Here is a 22,114-nt window from a genome sequence, read left to right on the forward strand (position 1 = left end):
TCGAGCCTTAGTCCACTTTTTCATTTTTTAAATTAAATCATTAATAAATGGCCGAACCGTTATAATCTTGTTAAAATCTCGAACATCCGATGGCATCGAGAGTTGATTATGACCGTTTCATTTTAATAAATGTCTAATTAACAATTTATATAACATTTAGGGCCTATAGAAAGACCTGCACTAGGTAAATGTATATGGTGAATAATGTATCTTTAATTTGAACCAGATTTAACACGCCTTGTCCAAAGAGCATATTGGAAGGAACAACCATCCACACCTTTGTGTTCTATTGCAGATCGTTCGTTTGGCTCCAAAGGTTATAAAAATTATCAACTCTCTAGAACATCGGATTGTTGTGAGTTTGGAAGGAGGGAAACAAGTTCGCCATTTAATAATTAAATTATAAATTGAATAATCAAGACTTTGTTTATTATCGTAACAACGGTAGCAATGAAAATCGAGATTACGCTATACTTCAAACAATCATAACCTTGCTCAGAATGTAGTAAATATGGCTGAATGTTTTAATATATTCCCATTTCATTATCTATTTATAAATATTGCGAGAACTGTCAGCTCTGATTCTACATCTTACATGATGCATATTTAATGATTTAATTTCGGTTTTAGTTATAGGGCTTGAATTCATGAACTGTTCTTGTACGACTATAAGCAATAATATGGATTTTATCGTTTTTTGTTTAGTTACCGCATAGGTTGAATACGTCTTACTGTACACATGAACGGCCTAAGAAAGACTTCCCATTGTGTATTTGCTACTAGAGTAATACAATAAAACCGTTTGATCGTACATGTTTGATTTCCATGTCCTTCATTAGCCTTTCTTCAGAGGATATATAGAGAATCACCTACGAGTCTTTTTTGATATCGAAAAATATCAACACAAGTCGATAAAGTATAAAAACCGAGGCTTTGTTGAGTTTTTTTTTACATTATCGTTACTATGTGTTGATAGTTTTTAATATCAAAAAGACGGGTAGGAGATTCTATTTATCACTCTACCCTTTCTTGCGCGCATAAAAACGTAGATATAATTCTTTGGTATAGATTTAATTTTACTGAACCTGGGGCCGTATTTATAAAAATTCTTAGAGTTTTCATAACTTTTACTCTAAGACATCCTAAAACAACATTTAGTTAAAAGTTACTCTTTAGAAATATTTATAAAGGGTCTTAGAGTTACTTTTAACTAAATGTAAGACTTGGGTCCTAACCAAACTCTTAGCGATGTAACCATGGGAAATCCGGGGATTCCCTGAAGTTATTTATAGCTCAGTGTTGATGTCATGCAATCACTCTACTCACTGTAGGTTGACTGACGCCGAAATCGTCACCACTACACAGTTGCATTTTACCAGCAGCGAGGAAACGAAGCGTACTGGCGATCTTCATCTCAGCGTCGATTGAGAAATTTCGTTTAGTAGGACTCATAAAAAGATGCCAAACTAAATCTGTCACAAAAAGAATCCCACCCATGTCCATTCGATATCTCCTTATCAACTCGTCATTGTTGTACTCCACTAAGAAATCTCTTCTTGTTTTAAACTCTCTTAGGCGGCGTACACGGACGGCCATGTTAACCAAGATAAGAGTACTTTTAACAAGTTAGGAGTGCTACAGGAGGACTCCTAAATATGTGTCATAGTTAGGAGTAATTCTTAAAGTAAAATGTTTTATAAATAGGTCTTAGGAAAATCTACAAAGTTAGGAGTAATTTTTGACAGTTAAGAGTTGGTTCCAACTCTTAGCATTTTTATAAATACCGCCCCTGATTACATAACGGCGTAGTGATACATGTATATCATTTTTGACAGCACGTCACCTGATGCAAAGTCCTATATATTTACCCAGTGTTTCTTTTAAGGTTATGGGGAGAATTATAATTGTTTATAGTAATTGAGAACTTTTCTCCGACAATATTACTGGATCGAAAAAGTAGTTCCTTTTTAAATTAAAAAGTGTTCCTTTTTATTAACAAAAAGTTGTTCCTGTTTAATTAGCCAATCAAATTTAGTAGATTATGAAAGTTATCACACAAGCGATATCTACTGTAGAATGTGTTATTGTGTGATAAAATGCAGTTGCACGTGTTCACCACATGGCAGCACATCCAAGTATTCAACAAATTTGGTGTACTGTCACAGATTTTGTCATCGTTATATATTGTAATATAATTCCGGGTAAGGTGGGTTACTAAATACATATATATTACAGAAGACGATTCACGTAATGTTTAGTTCAGTTGTTCTTAAGAAAGTTTATTTCACACCTTTATAAGTTCCATAAGACAAAACTGAAGCAAGGCTTTATCCAGATAAATGCCGGTAAAGGTTCCATTATCTTTTATCATCTTCAAATGTTCATCCAATAGTGTACATTTTATTTTCTCAAAAATCCCCATCACTGCTCAATATGTTTGCTCGAACCAGTTCAGTGGCCGTAAAGATCCATTAGTGTACATTTTATTTCCTCAAAAATCTCCACATAGGTGTTGTTGGCATCTGGTCCATTCCGCCTAAGAGTTTTAATTCTTTGCAATTGCTGAATATGTGCATTTTCAGTTCTATTATCCTTACTGGACATCCATCATGAATTCTCATAACTTGTATTTATTGTAACTAGCCACAACTTTTGGATTGATATTAGTTAATATAAAGCTTTATCTGTACAACATAAAACCATGCAATTAGAAAAGTACAAAGTTGAAACAAATATATTAGATAGTACCAAAAGAAAACTGTTAGCTACTTGACCCTGTTATAGGACACCACCTCTAGTGACTGACATTTTGTCGTACAAACATGACCGGTCTAATGAGGACGGCATACGTCATCTAGTGTACTACTAATAAAAATTGTCCCCAGACATTAGCACCGCTGAGGGCTACTCTTGTTTAGAATTCCAACAGTCAAGGGTTATTCTACGCTCACCAGCGTGTATATTGTGTTTATATTTACAGCTTTAGATGTATGTAGAGATAACTCCAATGGTTGTCAATCATGTGTTAATACAAGTTATCCGGTACCATTACCATACAGAGAGACATGTATGAAATCATGTAGTGTTTGTGCAGGTAATAATTATATGTATTAATAAGGGAACTGGGCTGGGGATTAGAAGAGTTCGGAATAAGCTGAGAAAATTTAGTTATATTCAAGTCCCAAGTACCACACAACTAATAGCACATAGTATCAGTCTAGAAAATCAGAGGGGCCAGAAAACTGCTGGTCTGGTTTACACATCAGCACTATTTGGGTTATGAGAATATGACAATTATACAGTATTGGTACCACTGTAACAATACAATACAATACCATTATCTATTGAAACTATTAAGTACCTATATATTAATCCCTCACTTAATGATTTGGAATATGTTATGTTAAATGCCAGTCATTCATTTCAGAGATAAATGTAGCCCTTGGTGAATCAACTGACCAGAGTTCGACAGGACATCCTTTTGGTCCTCCATCTAAAGCTGTAGATGGTAATACTAATGGCAATTTTAATACAGGCCAGTCATGTACTCATACAAATAAGGGTACTCCTGGTTGGTGGTGTGTTGCTCTAGACCAGATATATAATATCAGTCGTATATTACTTTTTAACCGAGATAGTGGTAAGTATACAGCATCATAAATCCCGTTAAAACCTAACATATTGTAGATTATGGAAATATAGTCCACCTAATGTGTTTTGATGGATTATATATCTTCAATGTATGTGTAGGTTCCGAATTCAGGTGATGCCACACTGGCTCCCTTCGAGAAATTTAGACAATTAAGATGGCCGCCGTGAGGCATTGCCCTCGGTTTGAGGGTCGTTTCTAATAAGAACTCTACCAGCTAAATCCAATGAGCTTGCGTATTCCTCCCAAAACAAAAATGACGGCTAATAAGACTGATTGACTTAAGAAATAATTAATAATGGTTGTAGATTAATTGTCTCTAGTTACACATTATTTTTGTTTACATTAAATACGAATAAGTTTAGATATATATATTACCACTTCTATCTTTATATAAGGAGGGGGGGGGGCTGTTGGTTTTGACAGAACTGGTTATTTGGCGGAACTCAGAAATTAACCGAGATACTCATTAAATCGCCTGTTGTCTATCCATCCTAAGGGCGAATATCATGCACGGACAAAATCTTACCATTTGGGCAAACAAACCTATAATTTATTTTAATTCTTTATATTTTAAAATACTATAACACGGTCTTTGAATAAACAAACCCATAATTTATTTAATCCCAGTTCTTTATATTTTACCATACTGTATGAAACTGTACTGTAATACTTCAGTCATTAAGCAAACCCATAATCCAGGTTCTTTATTATATTTTACAATACTGTATGTAACTGTACTGTAACACTATCAGTTTATTCGAGACAGCCACTGGCACGGTGCAAGGTTAGATCAGGCGTTCAACGCCAAATGCAGAGTTCCCGCCTCGAAACCGACCCCCTTCGTCTTCAAGCCGAACTTCATCTCAGTTTGACTAAGCTGCATGAAATCAGGATTTTTATACACTTCGCCAAGTTCTCTACATTCTAACATCAATGAGACTGGCTAACGTTTTTTTTTATCAAGTATTATTGTCTAATTAACAGAACGTCTTGACCCACATTTATTTATGACTTACAATTAAATTCCATTTTATTTCATGCATTTTATTTATATCTATAGCATCAGAGAGATTGAGTGGATTTGTGATAAAGCTACTATCTGATGATCGGTGTAATGGACAAGGATTTACATCAGCTACATCATGTTATATAAATACACCACCAACAGTACAAGATGAATATACTATAGATAGATCTAATCAACAACCATCTACATCTTTATCTGCTAGAACAGTGTTTATCAGTGTTACTGATACACTTACATTGTGTGAGGTTAAAATAAACACAGGCATATTTTTTACATTAAGAAATATCTTTGTATGTTACAGATCAAGAAAGATTACAAGGATTTGAGATAAAGCTACGACCTGATGATCAGTGTAATAAACAAGGATTTATATCAGCTACATCATGTTATGAAGACACAACAGCAACAGTACAAGGTCTATATACCATAAACGGTTGTAACCAACCTTCATCTGCATCTTTATCAACCAGAACATATTTTATCAATGTTACTGATGTACTTACATTGTGTGAGGTCGAAATATACGCAGGCAAGTTTTATTGCTTTATCAGCTAGAACAGGGTTTATCAAAGTTGCTGATGTACTTACATTGTTTAATATACACAGGAAATTGTAGTCTATTACCAGCTTATTTTTGCTAAAGTTAATCACAGGAAAGTAATATGACAGATGCATCAATAGCAGGGGTGTTATGGTCAATGATATCATATCTTGATAATGACTAGAGACGCCTCGGCAAAATGATACTCAGTAATAAGCACTTATAGTATTAGACAGAATTGTGACCAGTTTATTTCCAGATCAATGTATTTCAAGTACAGGTTCTAATTATAAATATCATCTACATTTCAGTAAAATGTAATACAGGATACTATAGCACATCACATTCTACATGTGAACCATGTAATACATGTCTTGGTGATGTATGTCATCATACTACCGGCGTTTGTACTGGAGATTGTAAAACGGGTTTTTATGGTACGAAATGTCAACAGATATGTGGTGTTGGTTGTTTAAACAACCAGTGTAATAAACTAAATGGGAGTTGTACATGTAAAGACACATACTATGGTGAACAATGCACGTCAATATGTAGTAGAAAATGTAAGAATAGTAGATGTTCTATTTTATCTGCATCACCACACTGTACAGAAGGTTGTATTGATGGTTATAAAGGTCCTTACTGTCAATCACCATGTCCTGGTAACTGTGCAAGATGTAATGAATCGTCGTGTTCCATCTGTAAATCTGATTGGTATGGTACAAACTGCGGTTCACCATGTTCCATTAATTGTAATGGAGGATGTGATATTGTTGATGGCAGATGTAATAGATGTAAATCTCACGCTGTTGGGTTGTTCTGTAATATAGAATGTGGAACTGAATGCCAATTAGCTACAGGTGGATTAACAGAATGTGAACAAGACGAAGCTTGTACCAAAAACTGTAGTGAATCAACTGTAGATGAGTCATCGAACATGGTGAAGTTAAGTTGCTTATATCGATGTATTGGGGGTAAGAAAGAAGCAGTTTGTTCAAAGGGTAAGTAAACGATAACTAAATTCTCAGTATGAAAAGAACTTAAAGATACATTCTTTAAATCTGCCTATTGCATTTCTTTATTTTGGCTTCAAATGTAATATAACTATTATTTAAACATTTATTAACATGACAAAATCTACAATTAACTTTCTATTAGAACACACTCGAGATAAACAATAAATGGGTAATCGAGACCAAATTCTTTTTATCGCGTCAGTTGAAGTTTTACGTCGGTTTATGCCTGTCTTGGTTTGAATTTCCTTCAGAATATGAGGCGCCAATTGATGGTACCGACAACACAGTTATAATATCTGTTGTGATGGTAATATTGGTTTTAGTCATAGCTGCTATTTCTACTTTTTTGGTATTCAGATACAGAAGGTAAGAAACGTTTTGTTGGCTTCTGAATCAGAACAAATTTAATTAGAATTTTCTAGTCTTGGACGTTCGAGATACATATTGAATTGTAATATGTTTAGGAACGTTTTGGGTTTTAATCCGTTTGATAAATAACAGATTTGTACACATTTAAGTTTATATATTCGTGCAGTTGTTTCGCATAAAAAATGGAATGGAAAGTGGGTTAATGTTTCGTAAACATAATGCTTCTGAGATTGTGAGACAAACATAATATGGTAATTGTTTATTTGTATGTTTACATGCGGAATGCCAGGTAGGAAACTTTAGCCTGGATAGCGGCGTTTCTGTTTTAGATCCCGAACGATCACTGGTTCATTATCTTCACACCAATGTGCATATGGATGGACTTTGGTTTTTCTTCGCTACCCCCTCCCATGACAAGCGAAGACCCGTTTAAGAATTTCTGAAGGTTCCTCTCAGCCCCCATCATGATTGGAACCAGGCATATACTTGTCCAGTACTCTAATCACTCGACTACCACGACCCCTAATCTGATGGGAAACGACACTCTATTACAAATTTCTGTTTTTTATTTATTTAGCAGGAGACGCAATGCTAATGCTCAACAAAACTCCAAAGTTTCTTATGTTACACCAACGAATATTGATGATATACCAGCCTCTGCTGACACAACACAGATTTCCATAGGTTTTAGATTATATATTTAAATTTTTGTTTTCAATAATTACAAAATGTGAACATTATTTCGGCCAGAAACTCTTTCCAATAAGATTTCCGGTATCGCTTTGGTTAGGCTTAAGAATCTGTCCACCAGCATGATAGACGTGATCATCCAGGTTAAAGATCCAGTAATGCTTAGTTCTAGACAAAATTGGCGGAGAGGTTTTGTAATCACTCTTATTAAATTACAAACCAATAGTACTAAAGAAATAAAATAATGCTAGGCCTTGTCGTGATCAGTAAATGTCAGATCTAGGTTTACGATAATACTTCTCGGAAGTAATCACAACAATCGTACTAAAAGTTAATTGATGAAATGAAATGAGGTTTAATGTCTTACTGCTCTGCATGAACCGGATGCAGTGTGCTATGAGTGATAATTTGTCGTGACAGTGGCACTATGGTCTCTTATTTCGAATTCAAACTATAACCTATAAATGGCACCTCGGTTTTTTGCCAAGCCCTCCGTCCTATATGCCATTGAGAAACGGAAGCCACGCTGTAGAATCTCGACTAACATATGGTACATTTTTTTTACCTCGACAATTCGCATGCGCGTTTGGGCCTTTGTCCTTGGCAACTGAAGGTTACGGAGAAAACCCACGAAGTTGGACAGGCGCACTCACTCATTGTCACATGCGGGATTGAAACAACGGAACATGAATCAATGACAGACCCAATGAACACATTAGACCATTCGACTCCACCCCCCCCCCCTCCACACACAAACTCACTCACTCTCTACCACCTGGAACAGGGCTTTAAAGAAAACTGTAATAAATAAATTGATTTTATTTATAAATAGTATAATATATACATAGCTGTCATTCCTATTCTAGCAAAGACACCAACAATTGAAAATTCAGTTTATGTCAACGTATCAGGTGATGACGTATACGAGATAGGAGAAGAATCATCAAGAATTTCTTTGAAAAACTTACTGAAATATATTAAAGATAAGAAGATAAAATCTGCGTATGAAAAGGAATATAAGGTTTTCATTTTTACTTCCAGCCTGTGTAATACATATTAATCTCTACATGTCTGTGTTAAAATGACACGTGTTGGTCTTTCAAGATGCATTGTCGCGATCTATAATGTCTTTACTTAGATTCACTTCTAGTTTAAGTTTATATTCAAGGAAAATGTTGTGTTTTTTTTAAATACATTAGTACAATAAGTTTTTATATAGAGCATTTGTTAGTTATGTGAACATTCCATAAATTGGAACATCCAAATTCGAAGTAAAAAAAAAGCTAATAATGTAAACGTGATAATTGGTAGAATGGTACTTTATACTTTGTCAAATTACATGTGGTTTCCTATAAAGAAGGGATTACGTTAATTTTCCGAAAGAAAATTTCTGTTAAATTTCCTAAAGAAGAATTTTATGTCAAACGTTCCTAAAGTAGAATTTATGTTAACTTTTCCTAAAGAAGGGATATCTTAAATTATTTATTACGTTGAAAGATAATGTTTATATATTGTAGGAATTACCAAGTGGTTTGTGTTCTTCGTATGATTATTGTATGAATGCTGTAAATAAACCTAAAAACAGATATAAAAATATTTGTGCTTGTAAGTAAATTAATTCGTCAGTACAACGGGTTTTACAAATTATCTCATTTTTGCACCGTCGTTCGTAATTTTTCGGATAGATATTGCCCCTGTAATCGACACCTTCGCATGTACATGAAAATGCGCAAGATTGTTAATCCTCTCGCTGTTGCCTCTTGTTTTCTGGCGAGTCTAGTTCCGTGCTATATTTACAACGTTTTAGGTCTGCGCTCCATATCAGATTGGCAGCAATAATCTGTAACCGTTCTTTCAAATATTTCTCTATCGTGTGAATTTACCGACATTGTCTGCGATATCACCTCGGTGGAAGCGGACGTAAAATACAACTAACTAACAACATTTAGCGACATGGCAAACTAGGATTCTAACATAAAACCTGAATAGTTATTATCATTGAGGTTAATTTTACCAAATAGACGACAAACGTATCCTCCCAAATCGTTAGGAATATACCAGTATTAAGTAATAGCTTTAAAATAAATGTTTTGTTAATTCCTAATTATGATTTAAATACGACCGTAGGGGTGGTGTTTATACGAATGGTTTAGAAATGTGGACGACTCTTCGGTTTCTAAATGACATTGGTCCTATTAAACCTCGTTGGCAAATTTAATTTCAGTTGATCATTCAAGAGTTAAACTAGACATAATGAATGGTGATCCTAATTCCGATTACATTAATGCTTGCTATATTACGGTAAGTTTAAGAAATTGAAATGAAATTGGGTAACTTTGTGTTGATAGCAATAGATTATGATATATGAATATAAGATAATAGTACACGCGTAAAAAAATATAAAAATGACGCACAGAATACCTTAATTTAAGACTGTGTGCAAGGCCCTTTCGTAGACATCTTTAGTTGTCTTACTACATTAATTTTGATAACCACCACCATCTCCCTATAGCGGATAGGGAATACTGTTAAATTAATGTTAAATTAATTATATTTAGAAGAATCGGTATTATCTATAATATGATTTACTTTCAATTTAAGACCATTAAGATTAAACCAATTATTTTTTCAGGGCTATGGTGATCATAAAAATAAATATGTTGCTTCTCAGGGTAAGTATGTGCTATATTTATATTGTTTTAGATAATACGTCAGTGTTGTAGCGAAGATTGGGGAAAGGGATCAACGACTGAAAATATATAGTCCACAGGCAGTCACATAACAAACCAACCCGCATACAAACGCCGAAATCAGACTGTCGCAATCGTGTTTCTTGGCATTTCAATTTAGTTTTTTGTCTGTGAGGGAATGTCCAAATACTCCACTGAAAACAGTATTATGGACTGAAGATCAACAAATATATATCTGAACAGCAATACTATTAATTGATTTTTGTTGATTTTCAATGATTATTTATTAGCTATAGTATACTTGTATACAAGTCGTTTATGTGGCTGATTACTAATACAAAAAAATGTATTTCATTAATGCACGAGTATTTTCTTCAGCTTGGATAGCTATAACAGGATTTACTGAATTATCATGGCGGTTGTAGTCGTTGTTGTGCACTATGCATGGTATGCACACTCGAGTTACTGTCTTTTTTCATAAACACTATTCAGAAACTGAGGGGATTGGGGCATAGGCTATATAAACCTACATGTAGCTACGAGAACGTAGCTAAAAAAGTTGAGATGTACTGATGTGCTTGTTTTTAGCTACGATTGGTTGCCTTTAGTTTCATTATTAATGCATGTAACATCTTGAAAATAAGTTAATTTTATACTATTAGAAATTACTACACATACACACCCCACTCTAGTGAAACACCTTTGGTTTATCTGCAAATATTGTCATTAAAATAAATCAAGTGTTGTTTTTATCAAAATTGATACGGACATCCATAATTACAGTGTATTATTCCTGCGCAACTCGTATCAGGTTAATACTTTGATTGGCTGTTGTACACAACGCCCTGCCTTCATGACGTGAAAGATGTCAAATTTAAAATGCCGGAGAATCAGGCTATTATCGCTTCGATTTAAAAAGACATGATTTGTACCTATATCAGAAAGGATTATATGCTGAATTGTAGTTGAACGTGACAGAAATGTTATGAATAACAATAATCAATCGTTGTTTTGATGAAAAATGTTGCCAATTCTCCTTACTGAGTCCCGATGTGATCCCCGTCGGGTTTTGCCAGATGGAACTATATAGCACCATCTCTTATCCCGAAACACGGAGGGTTGAGAGATGAGGTTTCTTATCTAATATAAACCTGTCTCCTCGTTTTTGAACATTTCTACCATTTTTGTTGTATCCAAAGTATTTAAATTATAATAAAATTCTGCCGGACTTCTGGTATGTTTATTCCATACGGATTATTATGATTTTCATTCCCTATTGCAATATATTATCCCTTTTTGTGCGCAGCGCAGCTATGTATAGTTTAATACAAATTTTCTAATATAAAAATCATTATCTTTTAAATTAAAGTAGGAAACGAACAATCGATGCCCAATTGTCCAAGGAATGAGCGTGTCAAGTGTCATGTCGATCCCTCCTGAATTGGTGGTGCGATAGGCGTTTTGTCGCCTCTTAGAGGAAAAAGAAAATAATGTTTAGCATTTGAGGACACCTAGTTCCTGGCACAAAACATAACTATGAACGCCGGACTGTTTCATATTTGAAATACAATAATTAATGATTTTTGTCATGTTTGCAGGCCCAGTTGTTGATATTGTTAATGAATTCTGGCGAATGATATGGATTGTAGAAACAGGAAAGATAATTATGTTGACTAACCTTGTAGAAATAGGAGTGGTAAGCCAAATGAACGGATTAAGTATATTAAAATCTCTAATCTTCATCTCTTTAAGAGATTATCAGTCAAAAAATAGACCCATTCCGTTCAGTATATACCAGTTTAAGATAAACTAAAAATTTGTCAACATCCAGCATCCCCTACTGTTGATATAAACGGAATTTTATCAAAGCAAGCCAATTAGCATAGATGCCGTGAAACATTTGATTTTGCCAGAGAAATGCCATGCCGAAGGTTATTTCTTGTATGGTTACCTGGCTGCTTTGCCATAGCACGTCTTTTTGGCATATTATTGGGTCTAAAATGTTCTATTCTATGGACGACAGGTAGTGTAATTAATCAGATATATTTAGCCTGGTGTTCTATAGTCACGGGTCTTGTTACCACATATCACTGGATTCAACCACTTGTACAATGTGGGTGGATTGAGATCAAAGGTAGATAACTGACGTCTCATAAAAAGAATGTTATAATAAGTATTTTCGTATATGTTTTCAGCACAAATGTTTTAGATATTGGCCAACGCTTGGCAAAGAGAAAACATTTGGGGAAATATCAGTCAGAATGACGAAAGAAGATACATATGCTAACTTTACCGTTCGAACACTTCAAGTTAACAAAGTGAGTGTTTTATTACGGCTTTATATTTAAATTTTACTTCAGAGAGGATTATCCAGACCAAACTTAAACAAACCCAGGGTCATATTCTCGAATGGTGGGGGGTTGGTTGTTGAGCAACTGACTATATGAAATATTCTAAAAGTCAACACTACATTAAAGATGCTAGGAATTATTTTTCAGGACAATTAAACAAATATATCATTCACGAACTAAATTTTATAGAAAAAAGATGATACAATATTAGATAGAATATATTTTACAGAGTGAAATGGGGATTGTTGGGTGCGGGTGGGGTGGGTTGTTCAAACTGGAAATACACTAGATTGTACATGTATTTAAATACATTCTTCAGGGCGACAGTAGATCTAGAACCATTAAACAGTACCATTATACATCTTGGCCTGATAAAGGTGTTCCTACTGATACAGCATCATTGGTAGAATTCAGAAACAAAGTTCTAACATCAAACACTGCCCATTTAGGACCAATGGTTATACATTGCAGGTAAAAACTTCAACCATTTACTTTATATTATATAAGCAGAAGAAAGAGACACACAACTGTAATCAACATGAATAGATTTTCTTTGTGCATTACAACTGTCGACCATGATTTTTCGGCGTGGTTTTCCTTTTGTCAGTGGTGCCGAATGGAGGGTCTGACGGGAACAGCTGTCTGGTCGTTCAGGTGGGACGAAAAACAGAGGACCCGTGTGTAGATTGGCGTGCACGTAAAAGATCTCTTAGCAGTTAGAATTCGATATAAGAGTAGGCCATAGAGCGGCTGTCCGGGCAAAATTTCCCTCATAGCACACTGTATGGCGTATGCCCCTCTTCATTAGCCCAGTATAGGAGCAGAACAGTAGGACGTTAAACCTCATTTCATTTCAATTCTTTGAAAGACTCTGAAATATCCTTCAACACCTCGATTTTTAGGATTATTATATCAGATGAATTGCGTGATGTTTGCGATCCCGATGCTTTGTCGACTAGGCCTGAAGTAGGCCCACCGTCATCAACAACTCTTGTTAACTCTATCTGTACAATATACGACTATACAGAATATATCCCACATCCATCGGTACTACCGGTATTGTAAAATACATTATTTACAAGTCATCTTCATGAAGTTCTGTTGTAACTGGCATTAAAACACCCCAAAGTTTAGTGTTCTTTGTTTTCAATACCGGTATGTTTCATTTTCTGACCAAGAAAGGTCTTCACATAGGACATTTAAATGTTAATGTTCTTCATTTTATAAACAAAGTAGTGGAACTCAAATTACTTTTTGAAGATTTTGATATATTTTTGGTTTTAATGAAACACATTTATCCAACTCTGTAAATGATGGTTCAATTATTTGTCCTGGCTTTCATTCGCCATTTAGAAGAGATAATAGTACATTTAGCTTTCCTGGCACTCTGTTATATCTATTAATTGTAAAAGAAGAACTGATTTGGAGCACTGATACTCTTGAAGTCATTTGGATTGATATTAACATAAAAAAATACATCATCTATTTTAAGGTTGTTTATACAGAAACCCAGCATCTAATGCTAAATGGCATGATAAATTTAGATGATGGATTCTGCATGGAATCAAGGAGGTGAATTTATCATTTTTCTGTGACGTAAAGAAAGGTTTAATTAATATTCACGTTGTGTTTTAGTGCTGGTATTGGAAGAACAGGGACTTTTATAGCCATAGATTTTCTAATAGAGGAGGCTAAAGCAACAGGTTCAGTAGATATGTATGAATGTGTTAAACAGCTGCGATATGAACGGGTTAGCATGGTTCAAACTTTGGTAATTATTAAACTTTCAACTTATTACAAATATTCACACAGAAATTTGAAATTGTAATGACCAGTTTATAGAACAATACATAAAAGATGCTTTATCTAAGAACTTAATCTGCCTATCGTGGCTCTTTATTCTAGCTTGAAATATATAAATATTATCCACATTACAAGTCAATAATTGACTCTCTAGACTGTTGGATGGCTGAGGTATTAATGTATCAGAAATCCGCGCCATATAATCGTTAAAATGAACAATCGAGGCGACGTTTATTATCGCAGCACTCTTTCTTGGCAATCGAGACGATTTAGGTCAAATGTTGTCAAAACTTTAAACATTCAGAATAAAATAAAGTAATGTTCGCGATTTTGAATGGGTGGAAACACGATCGCAATTTAATAATTTAATTTAAAAATGGATAATCCAAATTTATTATCGTAACAACGGTAGCAATGAAAATCAGGACCTACGCTATTCTTCAAACATTCACAAGGTCCGATCCCTATAAAGTAATTTGGTTGAAATTTTCAATATATGCATATTCTATTTATAAACTATCATGGCATGAACGACAAGCTCTTTGTCTAAATCTTACATAATGCAAGGGATAGCGGCCCAGGTCCTACTTTAAATTTGAATTTATTAATTTTCATGCATCATAGGTTTATGTAGATTTCTAAATTTTTATGGTAAAATACTAGTAATCTACATTCCATTACAACATCTTCCATTACTATACATGTCAAATTTGAAAGAGAGAGTTGGGTATATTGGACTGGATCTCTATTGATAGCTGAAATTAACATTATAATATATTTTATAGGAACAATATGCATTTCTCCACGATGCTATAGCTGAATGGTATATAGCTGGCAATATGTCTTTCCCGGTGACTGCATATCAAGTCGAGTACAAAAAACTACTAAAAGTCAATGGTTCAACTGGCAAATCAGAACTCCAGGAACAGTTTGAGGTAAGTAGGACTTATGTAATGGAAGTTCCAGGAGAGTATAACGTGTTCAGCTACATGTATTAGTGGATTTAAAGAACTTCTTGATTTTTGCTGGGGTTTTTCGATATAAATAGTCATATTGCTTCCCGTTCGATTTTGATTCTGGAAATCAGTACAAACGATTAATAAACTCAATGCATAAAAGAACAGAATCATTGTGTAGAGGCGGGAGTCTGAACTACTTTTAAAAGAAAACAGACATGTACCTGTATCAGGACTTGTGGTAATAGAGGTTTAGAAAATATGAGCCCTTTGTAGGAAAAATACTGTATTGACAAAATACCTAATACTTATTTCAAAGAAAGTATCTTTCTCTATTTATAATCTCTATTTTATAATTTTAGATGCTTGAAGATATTTGTCCTTCCTTAAATACAGAAGATTTTTCAGTTGCTTTGTTGGAAGAAAACAGAACAAAGAATAGAGACATGACAGTCCTAGCATGTAAGTATTGTACAAGAAAATAAACAGAAATTAAATGAAATGGGGTTTAACGTCCTACTGTTCTGCTAATGACGACGGGCATACGCCATACAGTGTGCTATGGGGTAAATTTTGCCTCGACAGCGGCCCTACTGTCGAGGGATCTTTTACGTGCACGCCAATGTGTACACGGGACTTCGGTTTTTCGTATCATCCGAATGACTAGACAGCTGTCCTTGCCAGGCCCTCCGTCCTGCATCACTGACAACAAGGGGGACCACGCCAGAAAATCTGGATGAACTTTCACAGCCAATGCAGGGATCTAACACCCGACCTCCAGGCTAGCGAGCCAGCGTCTTACCCACTTAGGCACCGTGACTCCCGAAAATAAACAGATGTGTAGTGATGCGAATGTTATGAATCAAGATTGCAAAGACCTACAAACAGCGCGTGTCGTCAGATCGAATTCCTCCCCTTGGCCCTTATTCACGAAAACTTAAACTAAGATACAATCGAAATTTTAAGAAATACTGCAATTCGATTGGCTGACCAATATGCAAATTGGATATATGCAAATTGATTTTAATGGTCAGCCAATCGAATTGCAGTATTCTTAAAATTTCGATTGTTTCTTAGTTTAAGTTTTCGTGAATAAGGGCCCCGGCATTATTAATTTTCTCTTGCATTGTTTATTGACAATAAATTACCTTAAAACACTACATTACTCTTGTCCGTGTTGAGCCATGTGGGGGCTAACGCTTATTAACAATAAATTACCTTAAAACCCTACTCTTCTCTTGTCCGCGTTAAGCCCTGTGGGGCTAAAAAACATTGGATAAACGGAAAAGCGGGACTGTCAATACAGAGTAGTACACGAAGGCAGTTTGGTTTCAGTTGCTGATCTGTCGACCCTTTCATGTATCATGGGTCCACATCATTCCAATAACGTTGTTTAGTCAACTGTTTGATTGAGCACCGTGGAATTGAATATATATCCATCACTCGAAAGGTGTCAATCGAGTTAACCCGGGAATTTTAGCAGTCAAGGTATTCGCGTTAGTTTGGTGGTACCACGTTTTTACTCTCCTCATAATTTGTTATCAGGTGTAGCAGAACTGTCACAGGACTCAATTGCAAGTCCACCAATTTCCATTTCAATTTATTAATAAAGATACAACAACCATTAATAAAGGGGCAACAACCATTAATAAAGATACAACAACCATTAATAAAGGCTCAACAACCATTTATAATGGAATACGACAACCATTCATAAAGATACAACAATCGCTAAATACTAGTCTAGGATTGCAATTTGTAAAATGGAAGCATTGCCATTGAACATTCATACAATATATTACTCTGTTTATTCCAGCTGATACAACAAGAATATGTTTATTTAAGAGAGAAACCGACTCATCTGACTATATTAATGCTGTATTTCTACCGGTAAGATAAATAACAATGGCTATTAGTACTCGTAAAATTGACGATTTATCTTATCAGAAAATTACAAATTCAGATATTCAGCATTTGGAAATTATCGCTGGATTTCAGGTATCGCTGGATTTCAAACTAAACAATATAATTCGAATTAAACAGTTTCATTCACTAAAATGTATATGTGATCGTTCGTTTAATGTATACATGAATATATCAGAGAAATAGATGTTTTAATACAATAAATACCATTTTATCCTAGAGTTACAGATGGAAAAAAGCTTATATATTAACTCAAACACCATTACCAAATACCATCATAGATTTCTGGAGAATGGTTTTAGAACGAAATGTTACTATTATAATCAACATGGACTCTACTGAAAAATCAGCGGTAATTATTACCAATAATTAAATCTACATGTAGCTATTTGAAATATTAGTATGGTGGGTTTTGTTTGTTGTTTGAAGCACGTGTACAACACTGGGGTGATGATTTGCTGTATTATCAATAAAAGGTCTCGTTGGGGAGTAAATAAAAAGAATTCTGTCGATTTTCAAAATTTTCAGATCGCATATATATTACAGTCGCTGGTATTGTATTGTCTTACTAAATTGATTTCTTTCACCGAACCTCTGCACGATCTACTTTGTACAAATAGGAAAAAATTAACTGCCTGGTTGTTTTTATTATTTTTAGTTAAAGTAGCTAAGTCTCTAACTCAGTATCATCAAAAATCTTCGACATTGAAAACATGAATTATTATTTGTCAATTCAAATCAACATTGGTCTTGTGATCTTACAGGGCAAAGATGAGCTTCTGATATCCAATATTCAAGACAAAATAAACATTTTATACCATTGGTACACGAATCGTGTACCATAATGCGTTTCAGCGCCATTTGGAACAAGGGACTCAAAGAACAGGGCTAGACATATTCCACAAGTCATGTCAAATGATGACGCAATATTCTTCTCCAGAGAGCATGCGCAATAAATACCATCGGTGTAGACTGGAAAAACCAGACGCTAAAGATTGCCATTTGATTGAGACTTCTGGCGTAAATCAGTTTATATACATTCATATTACATTACTATATGCGTTGCGACCCATTTTTATCAATTTCTAGGTCCCAAATATTAGCGATTGGGCTCCTTTAAAACTAATAACATCCCTGTCTTGCAGGATATAGGTCATTTTCTCCCAACCAAAGGTGAACTAGTTTGTGGACCATTTATAATTACTATAGAAGATGAAATAACACAAGATGGCGATTATTATAACATTGTTACGTGTTTGATTAGAGACGGAAGTGACGTAAGTAATAAGATTTCATAATTATTAAGTTATTATAATACATGCTTCGATATAATTTAGGCAGTTTGGGGAAATTCTACAATAATCGTTTCGTAACCCGTATCTCATAGCAGATATATTTCGCAAACATTGAACTTTTGGGTTTACTTAAATTAACTTGTGCCATAGTTATGTCGCGGGGGGCTGAATGGTTAGCACGTGGTCGCTGCACCATAAAGTCTATTATTGAGTCAACTGGCGTGGTTTTGATTCTCAGGTTGTACGTGACAAGGAGTAGGGTCGCCTGCCCAACCTCGTGGGTTTTCTCCGGGTCCTCCGGTTTCCTCCCACTGCTAAAGACCCCTCTACGCGGAAGCGAATTATGGAAATAAAATTGAACCATATGTTAGTCCGGAAATGACCTGGATTGTGTCGAGTGGATGTTAAACCCAATTTCTCCCTCTCTCGGTTATGTCGCGGGTAAGGTACCGGTATCACAAAAGAATAGTATTCTTAATTTATGGTTTTACATACATTAATTCCTGTCATAGTAACGTTAGTGTCGCTGACAAGAATCACAAAAGAGGTCTTATTTTGACCCTTTTTGTTCTAGCATAGGCATTTTTCAAAAATTATTATTAATGAAGATTAAAATATTATTTTACCTGAAACAGTCTAAAATACAGAATCGTATGTATAGCAACCGTATCTTTTTGAGTGGGAATCGATTCAACGTAAACAACTGTTTATGATTGGTCGGCACAAAAGACAGTAATCATCTGGCCATACCAAAAAAAACCCCAAAAACAGGTTTATCGTTTAGAATATATGGTAAATATTTAGAACAGGAACTGGTTCTATTGTTGTTCGTTTTCTTTTGCGTGGGGGGGGGGGGGACACTCTTTGCAAAAAAAGTTTAAGGATCCGCCAATTCACGTATGATCGACATGAAACTTGACATGCTTGTTCGTTGGACAAATATGCATCGATTGCGATTTTTGATATGACACCAAAATTATCATCTCTAAAAACAAGTACAAGCGTCTTATGTTGATGGGTCAAAATATTTTGCTTCTAATTCAAGATATGGAAGACCATAAGACAAGGATAACATCTCATTGCTATTTCTTTTAGTGTCATTTTAATAATTGCTATCACAGGGTAACTCGGAGAAGAAAATAAAGGTTTATCGGTGCAACTTCTGGGACACAAAGAAGAAAATACCGAAATCTGCAAATCCTATCTTCGAAATCCTTGACGATATAAAATCATGGTCTAAGAACGATGAAGATGGTCCCCTCTTAGTTCATTGTCTGTAAGTAATAAATACGTATTTGCTAATAGAGAAATTGTGTAATGATCATGACATGGAGGAAAATTATTAACGTTTCAATGAAAAATGAAATGAAAAGAAATGGGGGGGGGGTGCCCGGACATCGGCGCTAAGGCCTACTCTTATATCGAATTCCAACTGCCAAGGGATCGTTAACGTGCACGCCAATGGGTACACGGAAACTCGGTTTTTCGTTCCCCCGTCCTGCACCACTGACAAGAGGAAACCTCGTCGGAAAATCCCGTAGGCCAACCAAGGGAGCGAGTCAGTGTCTTCCTTTCATAACACATTGTGTATTTGTTGAGAAGAAACATATATGGGATGATATGTTATTTTTTGTATAGCAATGGTGTAGAGAAATCGGGTGTATTCTGTGTTCTAGCTGCTTTATTAGAAAGATTAACCATAGAACAAGATGTCAGTATTTTACAGACTTTAGTTCAATTACGATTTTCTAGACCTCAGATTATGGCATCGTATGTAAGTATACATGTATAATAATTTATCTTGTTTAATTCCCAGTTAGACTTTCATAATAATTGACTCTTGTGTTTGTCTGGAAGACATTCAATTTTAAACATACACATACCTTAATAATGTGATCATTACGGAGCCTGTTATTAGTTATAAAATAATTTAACGAATTCCTAGTAAAATTGCAATCAACAAAATACTGGCAGCAAAACATTGTAAATCATCTGTTTAGTTAGGGGAAAATATTATTCATGCATAAAAAGACTTTAAATTTAATCAAATTGAAGTTAGCTTTTTGAACTACAAACCTTGGTAAAGCTCTTATAAATCTTGTATATACAAATGAAATACTAGTATACATCATCAATACTTTTATATTTTATAGGAGCAAGTTAAGTTTTGTTTTGATGCTGTTGGAGTTTACTTAGATGAATTTTCTTCTTATGCAAATTCTTGTTTATAATATTCATTTACATCCAAATATATTTTTATACACACACATTTTCATGCGATCGTATTTTGTCGAAGCCCCAGTCCGTCCGTCCCGTCCGCCACATTTGGCTGTGGACACTCTACAGGTCGGTCACAGTTTTTATCCGATTTTGACGAGACTTGAAATATAGGTTTATATCCCAAAGATCTTATTTCCTTTCTCTCGGCTCCTTTTTAGCTTGTGGACACTTCTAGACATCTCCGGAAGGTTCAATTAGAATTATGTACATAGACGTTTTGTTCATGTTATATTATTCAAAATGATGTTATCATAATTTGGTTACATAATCTTTTTGTATACATTTTCTGTACTATTGGAGAGAGGTAATATCTGCCTAGCCTGGTCCTCAGTCATTTTCTGAGTATAAACAATTGTTTATATAAAAAAGGAAAAAAAAAAGAAGTCACAATTTTTATTCGATTTTCATGAAACTTAAATGTATGTTTATAACGCATAGATCTCGGCCCCTGTCAATATTGACGCATATCGGACCGCAACTTTGTGGATTAAGGCCCCTGATTATACGAAAAATCGCGTTTTTAGTTTGTGGGCGCTCTATAGGTCACAATTTTTATTTCATTTTCAAAACCGTTCAAATATATAACCGTTACACCATGAGTTCCAATTTGGTGAAAATCGGACTGAAACTACCCGACAAAATGACCGCTCCCCTCTACGTAAATTGTGTTAAAGTATGCAATAGCAAGGTTCTGGACTCTCTAGAGGTCGCAATTTTTATCCGATTTTAATGAACTTAAAATGTATGTTTATATATCCCAAAGATCTATATTCCTTTCGATATATACTGCATATTACTTTTTGTATATTATTCTATAACTTGTTATTTGAAATCTTTATTTATACAAGACAAACTTTTATTTTCTTATATATGTAATTAGGTGAAATATTTTCATAGCTTGTTAAGCCAAGAAATACCTCAGATCTCGGTCCCTGTCAATATTTCAGCATTTCAGACCGTAACTTTCAGGATTAATGCCACTGATTGTACGAAAAATTCCGTTTTAGCTTATGGATGCTCTATAGGTCACAATTTTTATTGAAATTTCAAAATAGTGTAAAAGTATGTAATACCAAATCGTACAAATATAATGACGGCTGAGTTCGAATTTCTTGAAAATCGGACCGAAACTGCCCGACAAAATGACTGCTCCTCTGAACAAAAATAGTGTAAAAGTATGTAATACCAAATCGTACAAATATAATGACGGCTGAGTTCGAATTTCGTGAAAATCGGACCGAAACTGCCCAACAAAATGACCGCTCCCCTGTACGCAAATAGTGTAAAAGTATGTAATACCAACGTTGTAGACCTTCTATAGAGGTCACAATTTTTATCCGCTTTTGATGAAACTTTAAATGTATGTTTATATCCCAATGATCTATATTCCTGTCGATATTGGCTCATCTCGAACCGTAACATCCTGGATTATGGCCCCTGATCTCTTGCAAAATATAGGCGTATCTTGCATGATAACCGCTTTTTATATTTTATATGAATTATATAAACTATTTTTATATC

The 22,114-nt window shown here is 34.7% G+C and overlaps 1 protein-coding gene and 2 long non-coding RNA genes across 3 annotated transcripts; all 3 read left to right on the forward strand.

Annotated features, from left to right (window-relative positions):
- The first annotated feature begins 5,888 nt into the window (after positions 1–5,888).
- On the forward strand, positions 5,889–7,523 carry LOC126818438 (uncharacterized). The gene is made up of 3 exons (XR_007679238.2): positions 5,889–6,221; positions 6,488–6,602; positions 7,183–7,523. It is a non-coding gene; the product is annotated as an uncharacterized LOC126818438 (long non-coding RNA).
- A 660-nt stretch (positions 7,524–8,183) lies between these two features.
- On the forward strand, positions 8,184–16,994 carry LOC126818036 (receptor-type tyrosine-protein phosphatase kappa). The gene is made up of 11 exons (XM_056100293.1): positions 8,184–8,316; positions 8,813–8,900; positions 9,520–9,596; positions 9,925–9,967; positions 11,584–11,681; positions 12,181–12,303; positions 12,656–12,807; positions 13,972–14,107; positions 14,925–15,074; positions 15,458–15,557; positions 16,912–16,994. The coding sequence occupies exons 2-11, from the start codon at positions 8,852–8,854 to the stop codon at positions 16,992–16,994; spliced, it is 1,011 nt and encodes a 336-aa protein (XP_055956268.1). The 5' UTR covers positions 8,184–8,316; positions 8,813–8,851.
- A 244-nt stretch (positions 16,995–17,238) lies between these two features.
- On the forward strand, positions 17,239–20,741 carry LOC126818436 (uncharacterized). The gene is made up of 5 exons (XR_007679236.2): positions 17,239–17,370; positions 18,164–18,295; positions 19,435–19,589; positions 19,952–20,087; positions 20,467–20,741. It is a non-coding gene; the product is annotated as an uncharacterized LOC126818436 (long non-coding RNA).
- Positions 20,742–22,114: the final 1,373 nt, after the last annotated feature.

The sequence above is a fragment of the Patella vulgata genome, chromosome 4 (assembly GCF_932274485.2).
Source record: "Patella vulgata chromosome 4, xgPatVulg1.2, whole genome shotgun sequence".
NCBI lineage: Eukaryota > Metazoa > Mollusca > Gastropoda > Patellidae > Patella > Patella vulgata.

Bases quoted from the DNA above. Each gene is read 5' to 3' on its own strand.
- LOC126818036 (XM_056100293.1), top strand. From the start codon at position 8,852: ATGAATGCTGTAAATAAACCTAAAAACAGATATAAAAATATTTGTGCT. The intron at 8,901-9,519 runs GTAAGTAAATTA...ATTTAATTTCAG, and splicing joins ATATAAAAATATTTGTGCTT to TTGATCATTCAAGAGTTAAA. The intron at 9,597-9,924 runs GTAAGTTTAAGA...CAATTATTTTTT, and splicing joins TTAATGCTTGCTATATTACG to CAGGGCTATGGTGATCATAA.